The 15316-nt window shown below is 39.4% G+C and overlaps 2 protein-coding genes across 3 annotated transcripts in view; one reads left to right on the top strand and one right to left on the bottom strand.

Annotated features, from left to right (window-relative positions):
- The window catches only part of Exo70 (exocyst complex component 7), a 340721-nt gene that overhangs the window by 322326 nt on the left and 3079 nt on the right, over positions 1-15316 (top strand). The gene's annotated exons all lie outside the window — the stretch shown is intronic.
- Positions 1254-15316, bottom strand: part of LOC150082984 (uncharacterized) — a 201443-nt gene continuing 187380 nt past the window's right edge. Inside the window, exon 14 of the mRNA XM_090377713.1 lies at positions 1254-2390. Coding sequence (XP_090233839.1) covers positions 1296-2390 — 1095 coding nt within the window. The 3' untranslated portion in view covers positions 1254-1295. The remainder of the gene's footprint in view (positions 2391-15316) is intronic.

Genomic DNA, 15316 nt, shown 5'->3' with positions numbered 1-15316 from the left:
ATTTGAGTCATTATGTGAATTCGTGGGTGCACAAATAACATGATCCCCCATTAAGAAATGCCTAAATAACTTTTCTTAATTGCACTAAATTTATATAATATACAACAGAGATCAAGGTGTTTGGCTATACAGGTTTTTTAAATAGTCCTTAACAGATATGAATGATCCAGGATACAAAAGAGTGCCAAGCAGTGGACCCAAATGACTTAGCCACAAACTATCTCATATCCAAGCATTCTCAGTTTCATGTGACTTGCCCCTATATATGGCTAAACTGCTTCTTTGTCACATCAGGTCAAGGTGTGGAAGGTAACATTAGGGGGAATGGTGGCAATGAAAGATGGACTAAAGGCTGTACAGATAACCTATAAACTAGCATTGCCAAAAGTAATTTTCTTGATGAAAGAGAATTGAGAAATGAAATTGTTACTTCATTTTCTCTGTCTCTCAAGAAGATTCAAAAGTAATACCTATAATTATGAATGCAGATGAACCTACCTTGGAGGCTGCCAACCCTGAAGACATTCAAACTTTACAGTCTGCTGGGAAGATCAGGCTATGGGACAGGACCAAAATTGCCTTGAAGTTTATACCTCAATGTTACATAAATGTGAAAAATGCAAAAGTATCAACCCAGAAGGCTTTTGCAGGATGTTGTTTCCCAACAAAGCAATGATTCATCATACGTAGTAATTGCTTCTTTATAAATGCAAATTTGAAACTTTACCTCATCTATCCTATAGCCCAAATCTGGCTCCTTAATAAGAACTTTGTAAACTGTTTTTTTTCAATGATGGTGAATTTAAAGCTGCTGTTTCTCAGTGGAGTAAAGCTTAAGAATTTTTTTTTTGGGGGGGAGGGGGAGATAGCTAGCTTCTTTAGAAATTAAGCTTAGTAGGTCAAATGGGATTATAGTGATTAAAGAAAAAATTGCCTTCTACCTCTCATATACTTAACATTATTTTAATTTCAATATTACAGAAAACTACATTTTGAGAGAATATTTTTCTGTTTAGACCTTTTTTTTTTTTTTTTTTTTTTTTCACGGCTGTAAAACTGGATCCAAAACTATTAATAAAAAAAAACATTTGCATTTTACAAACACTGTCTGGAGTCTAGACAGAAGTTCCCCTTCAAGTTATAAAACTGTTTTGTATATAAATTCTGTACAGTTTTTATCACAGAACCAGTCTTTAATAATTAAATAATTTTAGCACATAACCAGTTATGCATTAAATGCTGATTCAAAAACATGTGGTCCATTAACCATTTGACTAGAAAAATAATCGGCGAAGTTATTTTCTTGTGGAAATGTTTAATTCAAGTAGCTTTCGCATTTCATTTTTGAAAGGATCGTGGCTGTCAGCATCTGGAATTTTGGTATACTGTAACATTTCCTTGTTCTGATCAATATTCTTGTTACTCCTAACTACACTATCTTCCACAGCTAAAGGCTGAATTTTAGGTTTATGAGAAGTTGTTTCTGACCTTTCATTTACATGGATGTCACGCTTTTCTTCCTTTTTCTCTCTTTGAGGTTTGTTGATTTCCTGATTGTCCACGTGCAATTTTTCTAATTTGTCAAAGTTCTCGGGATTGTTGCCATTCAGTTTAAGAGCTGAGTTTTCTATATTATGTGCTGCTGGAATTTTTTCTGTGAAGCTTGCATTTTTCAGAAGATGCACTCTATTTTTCTGGCTGTCACCATCATTTGAGTGGACAAGATTCTTGTTTTCAGCATCTGGGATTTTCATTTTGTTTCTTTCTTCATTTTGTATATCCTTTATACTCAAGTTGTTTGAATATTGATTAGTATTTAACTCAATTTTATTTTCATTAAATTTTTTTAAATCAGTTGGCTTTTTAATGTGTTGCAAGCCTGAATCTTCTATTTGCTTAAGTTTCATTAACACTTGATGTACTTCTTTTTGATCTTTATCAGTATCCACTGTTTTAGAAGTGTGGGAAATTTGAATATGGTGTGGCTGTACCCAAGCAGGTTTCTGTATATTTGGATGTAATTGAGGAATATTTTGCACCAAATGTTGATCAGCACCCTTTTCAACTTTAATCTTTGTATTCTCACTTAAATTGTCTCTTCCAGGATTACGATCTACATTTGCACTTTCATCAGGATTGTGGCTTTCCTTGTGCTGTTTTAGTTCTTCTAAAAGCTTTTTGTGCTCTTCTATTATTTTCTTTTGCTCTTCATGTTGGGCTTCTAATTTTTGCAGTATTTCTTTATGTTTTTTGTTTAAATCGCTTTCATGCTTCACTTGTTTTTCTTTATCTAGGCTTTCAATAACTTTAGTTAATTCTTTCTGATTATCAATTTCTTTATCTTCCTTTTTGAATGCATCAGGATCTAGATCCCCATTTCCATGATGCCCCTAAAATATAAATTCAACTATATTACTTAGAATTTCATATTTTAAAACACATGAACAGAACAGTCTTAATTTATGGTAACACAAGTTTTAACATTTTAGAGCAATAGCAATAAGCATTTTTCATCCTAAAAATTCTAAAACATTTGCAGAAAGTGTCTTTGTACTTCGCTGTTTTATAAAGAACTTTATCAAACTAAGCTTTTTAATGGATAGTAGCCAAAATGAATGCAATTACTGACATTTTATATTAAAATAAAAAAGCTTTTGTAGATATAATAAGTAAAAAAGCCATCCAGCTCAATTAGCATAGCAACAAAAGATAATAAATATGATCCTAAATAGAAAAGAAGTCATTCAAAACAACTTGCCAGAAGAAATAGTTTCAATAACTATTCTAGTATGAGGCCGCTGTAGCCTAGTGGTCTGGCACGTGGGTGCATAAGTACACGTGCACTGAGTGACTGGGTTTCAAGCCCGTGACTGCTGAATACGGTGCTGTTTCTTGTATTCTGTGTATATTGTGAACTCCTCTGACCGTTTGGTCGTCCCGGAGTATAAACAGATTATTTATTTATTAGTATATTTTTTTAAATTCTTTTTGTATCTAGGGACATGCATCTTTCTTTTCTCATGTTGCCATTATAATTTGAGCTTTTGCTTTAATATCGAAAAAGTTTGAAATTTTTCATGCTTTATTTTTTTTATTACTATTAGTCAAATTCAGTTATACAAAGTAACAAATATTTTTCAGTGCCTTCATTAATAAACTGCCAAACATTCAGCCTACTCTTAAAAGCAGAAAAAGTATTAGAAGAGTATTAATTAAAACCATTACTTCTGTTCTTTCTGCAGATTTTTTTCCCCCTCAGGGGCTGGAATGGATAATAATTCTTTTTCATGATATATGGGGGAAAAACTACGAGAATACGAAGTATTTTTATACATCAAGTTCTCACATACCCAAAGATAATTTTACTTTTTACTTCACGAAATCCTTATCTGTAAGAGAGAATCAGGTTAAGGATGAGAAGCGACTGGCTACTCAACTTTACAAACTGTATATCAGTTTGAGGATCCTAATGAATTCCTTATTTTAACTCTATTATAAGCATTACCAGATGAACTAAAAGTAATACTGAGAATTAATTCTACAGGAGAAATTAGATAGTCATTTGCAAAAGCTGTAACATTACCAACCAAGGAGCACAGGTCAGATTAAAATTCTGAAAGAAAAAGGACCATAGCATTTCACAACCAAAACAGCAAGATCACATAAAAGTTGCACTAGTATTTAAAAAATACTATGCCAATTAATTTCAGAAAGCTGGCAAGGAATCCTCTTTTCTTATGTGGCCCTTAGTATGCCAGTGCTGATACTGAAAGCTTGAACAGCAATATTTCCAAGAAATTTTTCACGTTTAGAGCAACTTACAATTATGTAAATAACATAAGAGTGTGACACAGCTACTGCACAGGACATGTGGTTTACTTAACAAGCTTGATAACAATCCCTAAAGTTAAAAATAAAACATCACTGTAATTGAGCAGGATTGTACAATGATCGAATATGGGACTATTTCTACCTACATAAAAGTTTGGTTTTAAACCAACACACCTTTATCTATTTGTGGCTGAATCGATTACTTGCTGGGGTGTGACCAGAATTTTATTTTTATGTATACACACAATTTCATGTATATCTGATATGACAAATGGGCAGTGGACGTTAAATGGCACATTATCATATGAAGCATTTCTGTGATTAACAACTTGCAGTAATTGGGTTTATAATCTAATACTGAAATTTGATTGAACAGAAGGAATCTCTATTGTGTGAGCTTTCGAGCATGGATGTATCTGGAATTTACAAAATTCCTTTGACCCTGATACGAGGAGATAAAACCCAAGCACTACGTCTGGATATTGACATCGTGCAAAGAGACAAGGCTTCTTAATTTCATTATTTTGGTCAGAATACAATTGCTATTTTCAGTCTTACAAAAATCAGTGTTCAATTCTAAATACCACCAGGTATACTTCTTCCTAGAAGAATGTCTTTCTGTAAATGATACATATACAGATTACAGAAAGACCTTCTAGGAAGAAGTACACTGGTTGCTTTGTGGTATTCAAAACTGAATACATTTTTCATAAAATAGCAAATGTTTCTCACCAATAAATAAATTGTGTAAGTTCTTCTCAATTAGCATTAGCAGAGTCGTACGATGCAGCATCAGCAAAAAAAAAAACCCTCCCATTTCGTCCCTCCATTCGTTCCAAATGCCTGTCCAGCTCAGCCTTAAATTTATTTAGGCTATTAGCTTCCACAACAAAAGATGGAAGGCTGTTCCACCAATCAACTACCTGCTGGCTAAAGGCTTTGGTTTGGTTTGGATTTGATTTTATTGGCACATTAGCTACTAAGGCTATAATGCGCCAAGAACAGGTCATATATAAAAAATTTTAAACTTGCAGTGACCTAATTAGTTAGGTCACTGTCAAAATGTATAACAAATGTATAAAAGGTATAAAAGAAAAATGTAAATGTTATATACAAGCAAAAATGCTTATTGATTTTAAAAAGCTAAAAACAGCAGACACATTGTCATTGTCGGATAAAATCTGACTGAATGAGTGTATACGGCTCAGTCAGATGATTAAAAGTGGTAAAACGGATATTGCTAAAATCTGGACAATCAATTAAAATGTGTCTGATAGTTAAAATTGTGCCACAGGACTCACACATAGGAGGGTCATCAGCCCTCAGCAAAAACGAATGAGTCAAATGACTATGTCCTACGCGGGTCCGGGCAAGAACAACTTCCTCCTTACGATTCCTGCACAGACTAGACTGCCACGGTTCAATTACAGGCTTTATACGATATAATTTATTCGCAGTCTGTCTATTCCACGAATCCTGCCATTGGGAGTATATCTTTTGATTTATTATTTGCCTGTAGTCTGGATAGGGGACTGACAGGCAGCGATTATTATTGGGAACTGCTGATTTGGCTGCGGTGTCAGCCAAATCATTTCCATTAATCCCAATGTGGCTGGGAATCCAGCAGATGTGGATATCATATTCACATTCACGGAGGAAGTGAATCTTCTGCTGAATGCAAGACAGAACTGGATGAGAATTATATCTCACAGTTATTAAAGCCTGTAACATGCTGAGAGAGTCGGAATATAAAATGAACCGTTGGTATTGGCATTCACTAATGTGATCCAAGGCTAACTCTATAGCGTGCAGCTCTGCACTAAATATACTGCATTCAGAGGGAATCTGCTCCAATGTTGTGCTGTCTGTAAAGACAGCAGCAGATCCCACATATGATTCTGACTTCGAGCCGTCTGTGTAAACTGGCACGAAGTCAGAATGTTCAGTTCGGTGTGCTGAATAAAGCTGCAGGTAGACAGACGATGGAGTGTCCGACTCTCCCCAATTTCTAAGGGACAAGTCGCATGCCGGGACATGAGCATGCCAGAGTGGAAGGGGTTGCTTTGGTGTTTGGGCAACCTTGTCTACCTGGATATTAAGTTCTTTGAGTAGCTCTTGGAGACGAATACCAAAAGGTCGGTTGGCAGTCTTACAGGTATTGTACAAATTTTCCCATCGTGACTCAAAAACGGATAGCCACGTAGGGATTTCAGTTTTAAAGTGTACTTTAAAGACAACTGCTTACGTTGAAGCAATAACGGTGGTTCGTTTGCTTCGACGTATTGGATCTGGACAGGAGATGTGCGATATGGAGGGCCTGATGATGGACAGGGTCCAGCCATCGAAGGACACTGTCTCTGGCTGAGCAATATACCTGGGACCCATAATCTAATTTGGATCGCACAAGTGCATGGTAAAGCTGTAGAAGGGTGCAGCGGTCTGCTCCCCAAGATGTAGAGGAGAGCGAGCGGAGAATATTCAGCCCTCGTGTGCACTTTGTCCGGAGTTGACGGATGTGATCCAGAAAGGTCAGTTTTTTATCGAATATGATTCCCAAGAATTTTGTGTCCGCTGCTACTGGAATAGCATTTTGTCCGAGCCTTAATTCAGGTTCAGGATGAAGATTACGCTTACGACAAAAGTGTACGCAAACGGTCTTTACCGGCGAGAACCTGAAGCCATTAGCAAGTGCCCAGGAATTGAGGTGATCAATGGCTTTCTGCAGTTGTCTTTCAATAACCCTCATGTTGCATGACTGACAAAATATGCTAAAGTCATCAACGTAGAGGGCACTGTTCACAGTTGGAGGAAGTTGTTCTGTGATGGAATTTATTTTGATGGCGAAAAGCGTGACACTTAATACTGATCCTTGTGGTACTCACTCCTCTTGGCTGAAGGAACGAGAGAGTGAGGATCCCACACAAACTTGGAAAGATCGATTGGCTAAAAAGTTTTGAATAAAAAAGGGGAGATGCCCTCTAAGGCTTAGGCTATGCAAATCTTTTAAGATGCCAGATCTCCAAGTTGTGTCATACGCTTTCTCCATGTCAAAGAACACTGACACCAAGTGTTCGCGTTTTAGGAAAGCATCCCGGATGGATGTTTCCAGTCTAATAAGATGGTCCAAAGTGGACCAGTTCCTTCGGAAGACGCACTGGATGTTGGAGAGAAGGTCATTTGATTCTAAGTACCATATTAAACGAGAATTAACCATTCTCTCCAGGATTCTGCACAGACAGCTAGTCAGAGCAATAGGACGATAATTGGTAGTGACTTTTGGATCCTTTCCTGACTTAACAAAGGCAAGAATGATTGCCTTGCACCAGGAATCCGGAAACTGCCCTTCAATAAAGATTCTGTTATATAGAAAGAGCAGATAATCCATAGATTTTGGTGAAAGATGTTTAATCATTTCGTAATGGATGCTATCTGGTCCAACAGCACTTGCTTTTGAAAGAGTGAGGGCTCTTTTCAGTTCCTGCATAGTGAATGCCCCGTTGTAGGGCTAGACACTCTTAGACTTAAAATTAAGTGCCTGTTTTTCGAGTTTATGTTTCAGGACCAGAAACTCTGGGGAATACGAAGATGTCGCAGAGATGTTAGAGAATGTTTCCCCAAGAGAATTGGCTATTGCAGTTGGGTCTGCAATAGTGCATCCATTATAATCTAGGATTGAAGAAGGGTGGGACGTATATTTTCCCTTCATTTTCCAGATTTTATCCCAGACTACCTTAGAGTTGGTAGACTGGTTAATAGATGATGCAAAACAGATCCACGATTCCTTTTGACTCTGACGGTGGATATAGCGTGCTTTGGCTCGTGCGCGTTTAAAGGCTATAAGGTTGTTCGTAGTAGGATATCGGCGGAATATCCCCCATGCTTTGTTTTGAGCCTTTTTTGCTGCTGTGCATTGTGAATTCCACCAAGGTTTTAGAAATGGTGGAAACCGGGCAGATGTTTTTGGAACAGCATTCGCAGCTGCTTGGACGATAATTTCTGTGATGTACGTTACTGCATCATTGATAGGCTCTTGACTGACGGTGCTGAGATCAAAATTTGCCTGATGTTTGAAGGCAGACCAGTCAGCCTGATCAATCTTCCACTGTAACCTGGAAGGAAGACACGGTCTCCCACTGTGTAACGAGGTTATCACAGGGAAGTGATCACTTCCATATGGATTCTCCTCCACTTCCCAAGTGAGTGAAGGGAGTAGAGAAGGGGAGCAGATAGAGAGATCAATGGCAGAAAAAGTACGGGTAGGCACGTGGAAGAAGGTGTTTGTTCCAATATTTAGAAGGGAAAGGTCATTGTCATTTAGCATATGCTCTATGACTCGTCCTCTTCCATTGATGTTAGCACTACCCCACAGGGTGTTATGTCCATTAAAATCCCCGAGAAGTAAGAAAGGGGGAGGCAACTGCGTTACAAGATCATCAAGGTCTTCCTGGGAGATGTCAATCCCAGGTGGCAAATAAATAGAGCACACAGTTAATAAAAATCCCACTGAAAGGCGAATTGCAACAGACTCTATGCTAGTTGTAACTAGCAAGGGTTGAACTGGGGTCTGGTTGCCCACAAGGATAGCCACTCCTCCATGAGCAGGACCATCCGCAATTCTGTCCTTTCGAAAAAATGTGATGTTATGCATGGTGGGATCATCATTTGCTTTTAGATAAGTCTCCTGCAAGCAAAAGCAAACTGGCTCGTGCTTTTGCAGGAGGACCTTGATGTCATCAGTATTTCCCCGGAATCCACGACAATTCCATTGTAGGAATTTAGCCATTATTTTAACCTGGTGGGTCCATCAGGCGGCTTCCGAGGTGCTGAGGGCTTTATTTTGTCAGTCTTGGATTTATCTTTTTTGGGGAAGAAAGGACGCTGTCCAGTGTCCATTTCTTCCTCCACAAAGAGTTCCAAGACTGATTCATCCGGTACCTCCTTGTTCTCTACATCCATTGTTTCTGGTATCACGGATGACTCTTCTGAAGTTTTTGGCTTTTCTTTACCACTTGGTTTTGGTAGTGGTGGAGCACTAGGAGGTACGGATATATGAGTGGCAACTGATTGTGTTTTTTTGGTGGGCTTTTGTGAACTCAATAAATAGCGTGCAATCAGGGTGAATGACTCTTGGTGGTATAGTCATCTCATTTTGTGTCCCGATAGTGCACTTTGCAGAAACCTTCTGGGCATATGAAGGTTTCCCGCTATTTATTGGTTGGATACGTTTTCTGGCCTCTGGGTAGGAGATATTCAGCTCTGTTTTCAGTTTTTGTATTTCTTTTTCATCCTTCCACCGCTGGAATGCTCTAGAGGCGGGGTGCTCTCCTTGGCAATTGACACAGATCGGTTTTGGAGCTGAACATTCCTTGCTCGTGGTCTTTAACACCACATCGAGCACAGGCAGGGTTACCACAACAAGATGTTTGTGAGTGGCCGTATTTTTGCCATCTAAAACACCGCAGTGGGTTTGGGATATAAATCCTCACTGGGCAGTTTAGATAGCCTGCCTTGATGGAACTTGGAGGCTGTGGGGTGTTAAACGTGAGGATAAGAACTCAGGTAGGGACGAGATTACCATCCTTGCATATCGATATTCTCTTAACAGCTGTCACTCCTTGGTCTTTTAATTCAGAGCAGATCTCTTCTTCAGAAACACGAAGAACGTACCACTCTAAAATTACGCCTCTTGAAGAGTTCAAAGTTTTGTGGGGGGTTACGATGATAGGTATTCTCCCTATTGATGTGGCGTTCAGGATTTTTTCTGCCTGTTTAACATTTGTAGCTTTGACCAAAAGTTCGCCAGAATGCAGTCTTTTTACAGATTTAGGTGAACCTGCCAACCCCTCTAATCCTTTCTGGATAAAGAAGGGTGACATCTTTCCAATTGACTCCTCTCCGGTGGAATGGAAAATGAGGAAAAGCGGTGTCACTGATGGTGGTTGTGTTTCCTCAGTCCTGGCTCTTTTTGCAGAGGTGTTTTCTGTGTCATGATCTCAATTAGGTTGGGGCCCCAGAAGAAATGGGATTTAAATTACTCATAGGAGTAAAGTAAAAATTTCCGTTGCCCTAAGTACCTCACCCACCACGGAGCCCTACGAGAGGATGCCCACTCGTGAACTAGCAGGTATTGCGTACATGAATGGGACGCCAAGTTAGCTTAGAGGCACCACACCCACGTTTCCAATAAGCCTTGATCCCGTCCCAGGACCAAAGGGAGGGAGACTTATTGGAATGCAGTTGACCCTAGCAGTAAGAACCAGTCGGGCCGGTCCGGGACCACCCGTCTTGTCGAAGCAGGGGCCAAAGTGGTGTATTAAGGCTGGGTCCCTAAACCACCAGGATCCCCCTTTCCCAAATCCACGGGTTGCAGTGCACGGCTGCACACGCGGATTCCACAGATGTAACCCTGGAACCAAGGTATGGGCATTAGATCCCAGTGATGCTAATCTGGAAAACCAGCAGCATCACTGGGAGGTCCCCTCACCACGTACAGGGGCCCACATCGAGGGGCTGGCTAAAGGCAAATTTCCACACATCTATTCTACAACTATCTTTCCTCAACTTGAAACTGTGCCACTTCAGGTTCTAGTCTCAGCAAGACGAAGAATCCCATCAGCATTCAGCTTGCTCAACCCATTCAAGGCCTTATATACCTCAATCAGATCACCTTGCAGGTGCCTACTCTCCAGGTGCAGCAATTTTCAGAACTTAAGCCTTTTTGGTAAGAGCACTCCTTTGTTCCCCTCACCAATCTTGTTGCCCTTCTTTTGTACTCTTTCTAGCAACTCTACATCCTTCCTAAAATGAGGCCTCCAGACCTGTACACAGTACTCTAGGTGTGGCCTGACCATTGCCTTGTATAACGGGATTATCACCTCCCTGTCCCCTGCTGGCAAAATTCCTATATATCATTGACAAGACTCCATGACCTGCTCTGGCAGCCCATCTGCACTGTTCAGCGAACTTCATATTTGGCTGCACAATTACCCCTAGGTCTTTTCCACTTCTATGAGTGACCAAAAAAAAAGTGTACCAAAGAGAAATGTACCAGTTGGTACATTTCTCTTTGGTTATTGCTACCCATATGCAGTACTTTACATTTGTTAATGTTAAACTCCAGTTGCCACTTCTCAGCCCATTTTCCCAACTTATCTAGATCCAGCTGGAGTAGCATACTGCATTACTGTGGTTAACAACCCTGCCAACCTTTGAATCATCTCCAAACTTGTACATTAAACCTGATATACCTTCATCAATATCACTGATAAATATGCAAAACAACAATGTGCCCAACACCAAACCTTGGGGAACTCCACTAAAAACATTTGTCCATGAGGAGCAGTGTCCATTGATTACCACTCTGTTGTCTCCCACTAAATCATCCCTTTATCCATTGTAGCAGCTTACATACCTCTCCAATTTGTACAGCAGTCTTCCATGTGCAACAGTATCAAAAGCTTTCCTGAAATCCAAGTATATGATATCAAAATTATTTATGGCATTCAGTTCCTTTGTGACCATATCATTGTAACCAATCAAATTGGTCAGACAAGACCTCACTTTGACAAACCCATGCTGTGTCTTACCTATTATTGCAGCCTTGTCTAGATGATCCTGCAATGCTTCTTTAACCAGTGATTCCATTATTTTCCCCAGAACAAGTTAAACTAACAGGTCTTTAGTTACTTGTGTCACCTTTTGAATCTCCTTTGTGAATTGGTGATACATTTGCACACCTCCATTGCACATTTCCAGTCCATGGGGAACTCCCCTTAGTCCAAGGAAGCTCTCATAATTATGGCCAAGGGCCTGCTTACTTCCTTTGCTGCCTTCTTTAATATAAGTGGATAGATCCCATCCACCCCAGGTGCCTTCCTTATGTTTAACTTCAACAATTTCTCCTCCACTTTGCTCTCAGTTATTACAAAATCACTTAGCTCTCCGTTAGCATTTGATAAACTTCTGGCACTCCCCTCATTGAATAACTCCTGTGTGAATGTAGATGCAGAATCCTCAATCAGTTTATCAGCTACTTGAGCATGATCATCAATAGTCAACTCATATATATTAAGTGGTCCAATCTGATTCATCTCTTTACTTCTAGAGTTTACATAAGAAAAGAACTCCTTGCTGTTTTTCTTTACATCCTTTGCCAAAGATTTCTCATAATCTGCCTTTGCCTGCCTAACCTCCCTTTGTGACTTGATTACAGACTAGTTTATACCTGCCATAGGCTTCTGTGGTGCCTGATACTTTATATGCATCCCATACATTCTTCTTCTTCTCTGCCACTAGCCTCTAATTCATCTGACATCCATTTAGGCCTAAACCTTGAACAGTATTTCTTAGTTGGAATGAAAAGCCTAGTAGCCTCCAAAATTAAGTCCCTGAAGGCTTCCCATTTAGAATTCACTGTTGGTAACATCATCAGTTGATCCCACTACAGAATTTAAAAAAAAAAAAAAAAAACTGTTTGAGACCTCTGTAGTCACCTTTACGAAAGCAAAAGTCCTTCCCTTTAGCCTTGATGGTAGTTACATCTTTAAATAATTCCCACATCAATACATTTTGATCACTGTTGCCCAGTGGTTCCTTTATCTGCAGATTCTTAATGCATGAAGAATCACTACTGATAATCAGATCAAGAGTATTACTCCCTCTGGTTGCCTTTTAACATGTTGTTGTAGAAAACAATCATCCCCTTATAAGACATTCTGATTAGCCCTGTTATTTGCATAATGAAGGCATAACATCTATACAATGTTATATCTCCTCATATCAAGGTTCAGCCCATTGCACCCTAATTGATAGAACCAACAACCATAAGAAATTCATAAATTACGGGCACTCTAGTGCCTCAGAATGCAAGTAACATGCCGTCACCTTCTGAATCCTTTCAATTCAAACAAATTTTGATATTACAAGCAACGGTATGAAAGTAATGCCTCCTATTTTTTCCCTCAGAAAATTTAATTTCCTACAACTATGCCTTTTACATCAATTAATCCTCAATCAGTAATAAACACTTACCTTTCCACAAAGTGGAAAAGTAACTGTTTTTATTTTTCTATGCACTTCTGTCATCTGAGTCAGACACAGAATATTTCAATCCTATAAAAGTCCTTACTATTGCTCTGGAGAGCTTCATAAACACTGTGCTTCAGCTGGTCGTCTGCAAGATGGGTTCCGTCAGCTGGCCAAAGAAGTGATAGCTGGAAGGGGCAAGATCTAGGCTATGAGAAGGGTGAGGAAGAACAATGCACCCCAGTTTTGCTATGGCCTCCATCTTGCACAGACTGGTAGTAGTAGTGGCATGTGATGCAAGAAAGCAAGTGTATGAGCTTATGCAGCATCAGCCAAAAAAAAAAAAAAAAAAATCACACCATTCCCTCCAAATGCCTATCCAGTTCCTCCTTTAAATTTATTCAACCTATCAACTTCCACAACAACAGATGGAAGTTTGTTCCAGCAATTAACCACTCGCTGGCTAAAGGCAAATTTCCGCACATCTATTCTACATGTGTCTTTTCTTAATTTGAATTTATGCCCCCTTAGGTTCGTAATCTGAACAAGTGGAAGGATCCCATCAGAATTCAGCATGCTCAACCCATTCAAGGTCTTATACACCTCAATCAGATCACCGCACAGGTGCCTAGTCTCCAGCCACTGCAATTTGCAGAACTTAAGCCTCTCTTGGTAAGAGGATCCCTTCATTCCCTTCACCAATCTTGTTGCCCTTCTCTGTACACGCTCAAGTAAATCTACATCCTTCCTAAAATGAGGCCTCCAGACCTGTACGCAGTACTCAAGGCGTGGCCTGACCATTGCCTTATACAGAGGGACAATCACCTCCTCCTCCCTGCTAGCAAAATTCCTATATATCATTGACAAAACCCCATGACCTGCCCTGTCAGCCTGTCTGCATTGCTCAGAAAACTTCATATCTGACTGCACAATTACGCCCAGGTCTTTTTCATTTTCTACCACCTTAGTGTAGTACCACACAGTTTGTACGTTTCTCTGAGGTTACTTCTACCCATATGCAGTACTTTGCATTTATCAAGGTTAAACTTCAGTTGCCACTTCTTAGCCCATCTGCCCAAATTATCTAGATCCTGTTGCAGTAGCACACTGCCATTACTGTCTTTAACAACCCTGCCAACCTTTGTATCATCTGCAAACTTCGACATTAAGCCTGATATACCTTCATCAACATCATTGATAAATATTCAAAATAACAGTGGACCTAACACCGAACCCTGTGGGACTCCACTAATAACATTAACCATCCTTTAATCCATTGTAGCAACTTACCCTTAATACCATTCTGCTCCAATTTGTACAATAGTCTTCCATGCGCAACAGTGTCAAAAGCTTTCCTGAAATCCAAATATGATATCAAAATTATTTTTTGCATCCAGTTCCTTTGTAACCACATCATAATATCCTATCAAATTTGTCAGACAAGACTTTCCCTTAACAAACCCATGCTGTGTCTGAATTATTGCTGCAGTCTTGTCTAGATGATCCTGCAATGCATCTTTAACCAGTGACTCCATTATTTTATCCGGAACAGAAGTTAAACTGGTCTGTAATTACTCGTGTCACCCTTCGATCCCCCTTTGTGAATTGGGGATACATTTGCACATCTCCAGTCCGTGGGAACCTCTCCTGAGTCCAAGGATGTTCTCATAATTATGACTAAGGATTTGCTTAGTTGCTTTGCCGCCTCCTTTAATATAACTGGATAGATCCCATCCACACCAGGTGCTTTTCTTATGTTTAACTTCAACAATTTCTCCTCCACTTTGCTTTCAGTTATTATAAAATCATTAAGTATCCTGGTACAATTTGATAACCTTCTGCCATTTTCAAACCTTAATAATTCCTCATGTGTGAATGAATGTAGATGCAAAATACTCATTCAGTTTGTTTGCTATCTGAGCAGTATCATCAACAGTCGAACCATCAATGTCAAGTGGACCAATCAGATTCATCCCCTTCCTTTTAGAGTTTATATAAGTAAAGAAATCCTTGCTGTTTTTCTTAGCATCTTTTGCCAAGGATTTCTCGTAATCTGCCTTCGCCTGCCTAACCTCCTTTGTGACCTGATTACAGACTAGCTTATATCTGCCATAGGCTTCTGAGTCACTTGATAATTTATATTCATCCCATGCATTTTTCTTCTCTGTTACGAGTCTCATTAGATAACCATTTAGGCCTAAACCTTGAACAATATTTCTTAATAGGTATGAAACTTTTTGTAGCATCCACGATTAATTCCTTGAATGCTTCCCACTTAGAATTTACTGTTGCTAACATCGTCAGTTGATCCCACTGTACAGAATTTAAAAACTGTCAGAGACCACTGTACTCACCTTTACGGAAGCAAAAACCCTTTCCTTTACCCCTGATGGTAATTAAATCTAAGTAAATCCCACATCAGTGCACTGTCATCACTGCCACCTAGTAGTTTCTTTATCTG

Source organism: Mastigoproctus giganteus, chromosome 7 (assembly GCF_048544385.1).
Source record: "Mastigoproctus giganteus isolate SK-2022 chromosome 7, ASM4854438v1, whole genome shotgun sequence".
Lineage (NCBI taxonomy): Eukaryota > Metazoa > Arthropoda > Arachnida > Uropygi > Thelyphonidae > Mastigoproctus > Mastigoproctus giganteus.
This window is presented reverse-complemented; position numbering and strand designations above follow the sequence as displayed.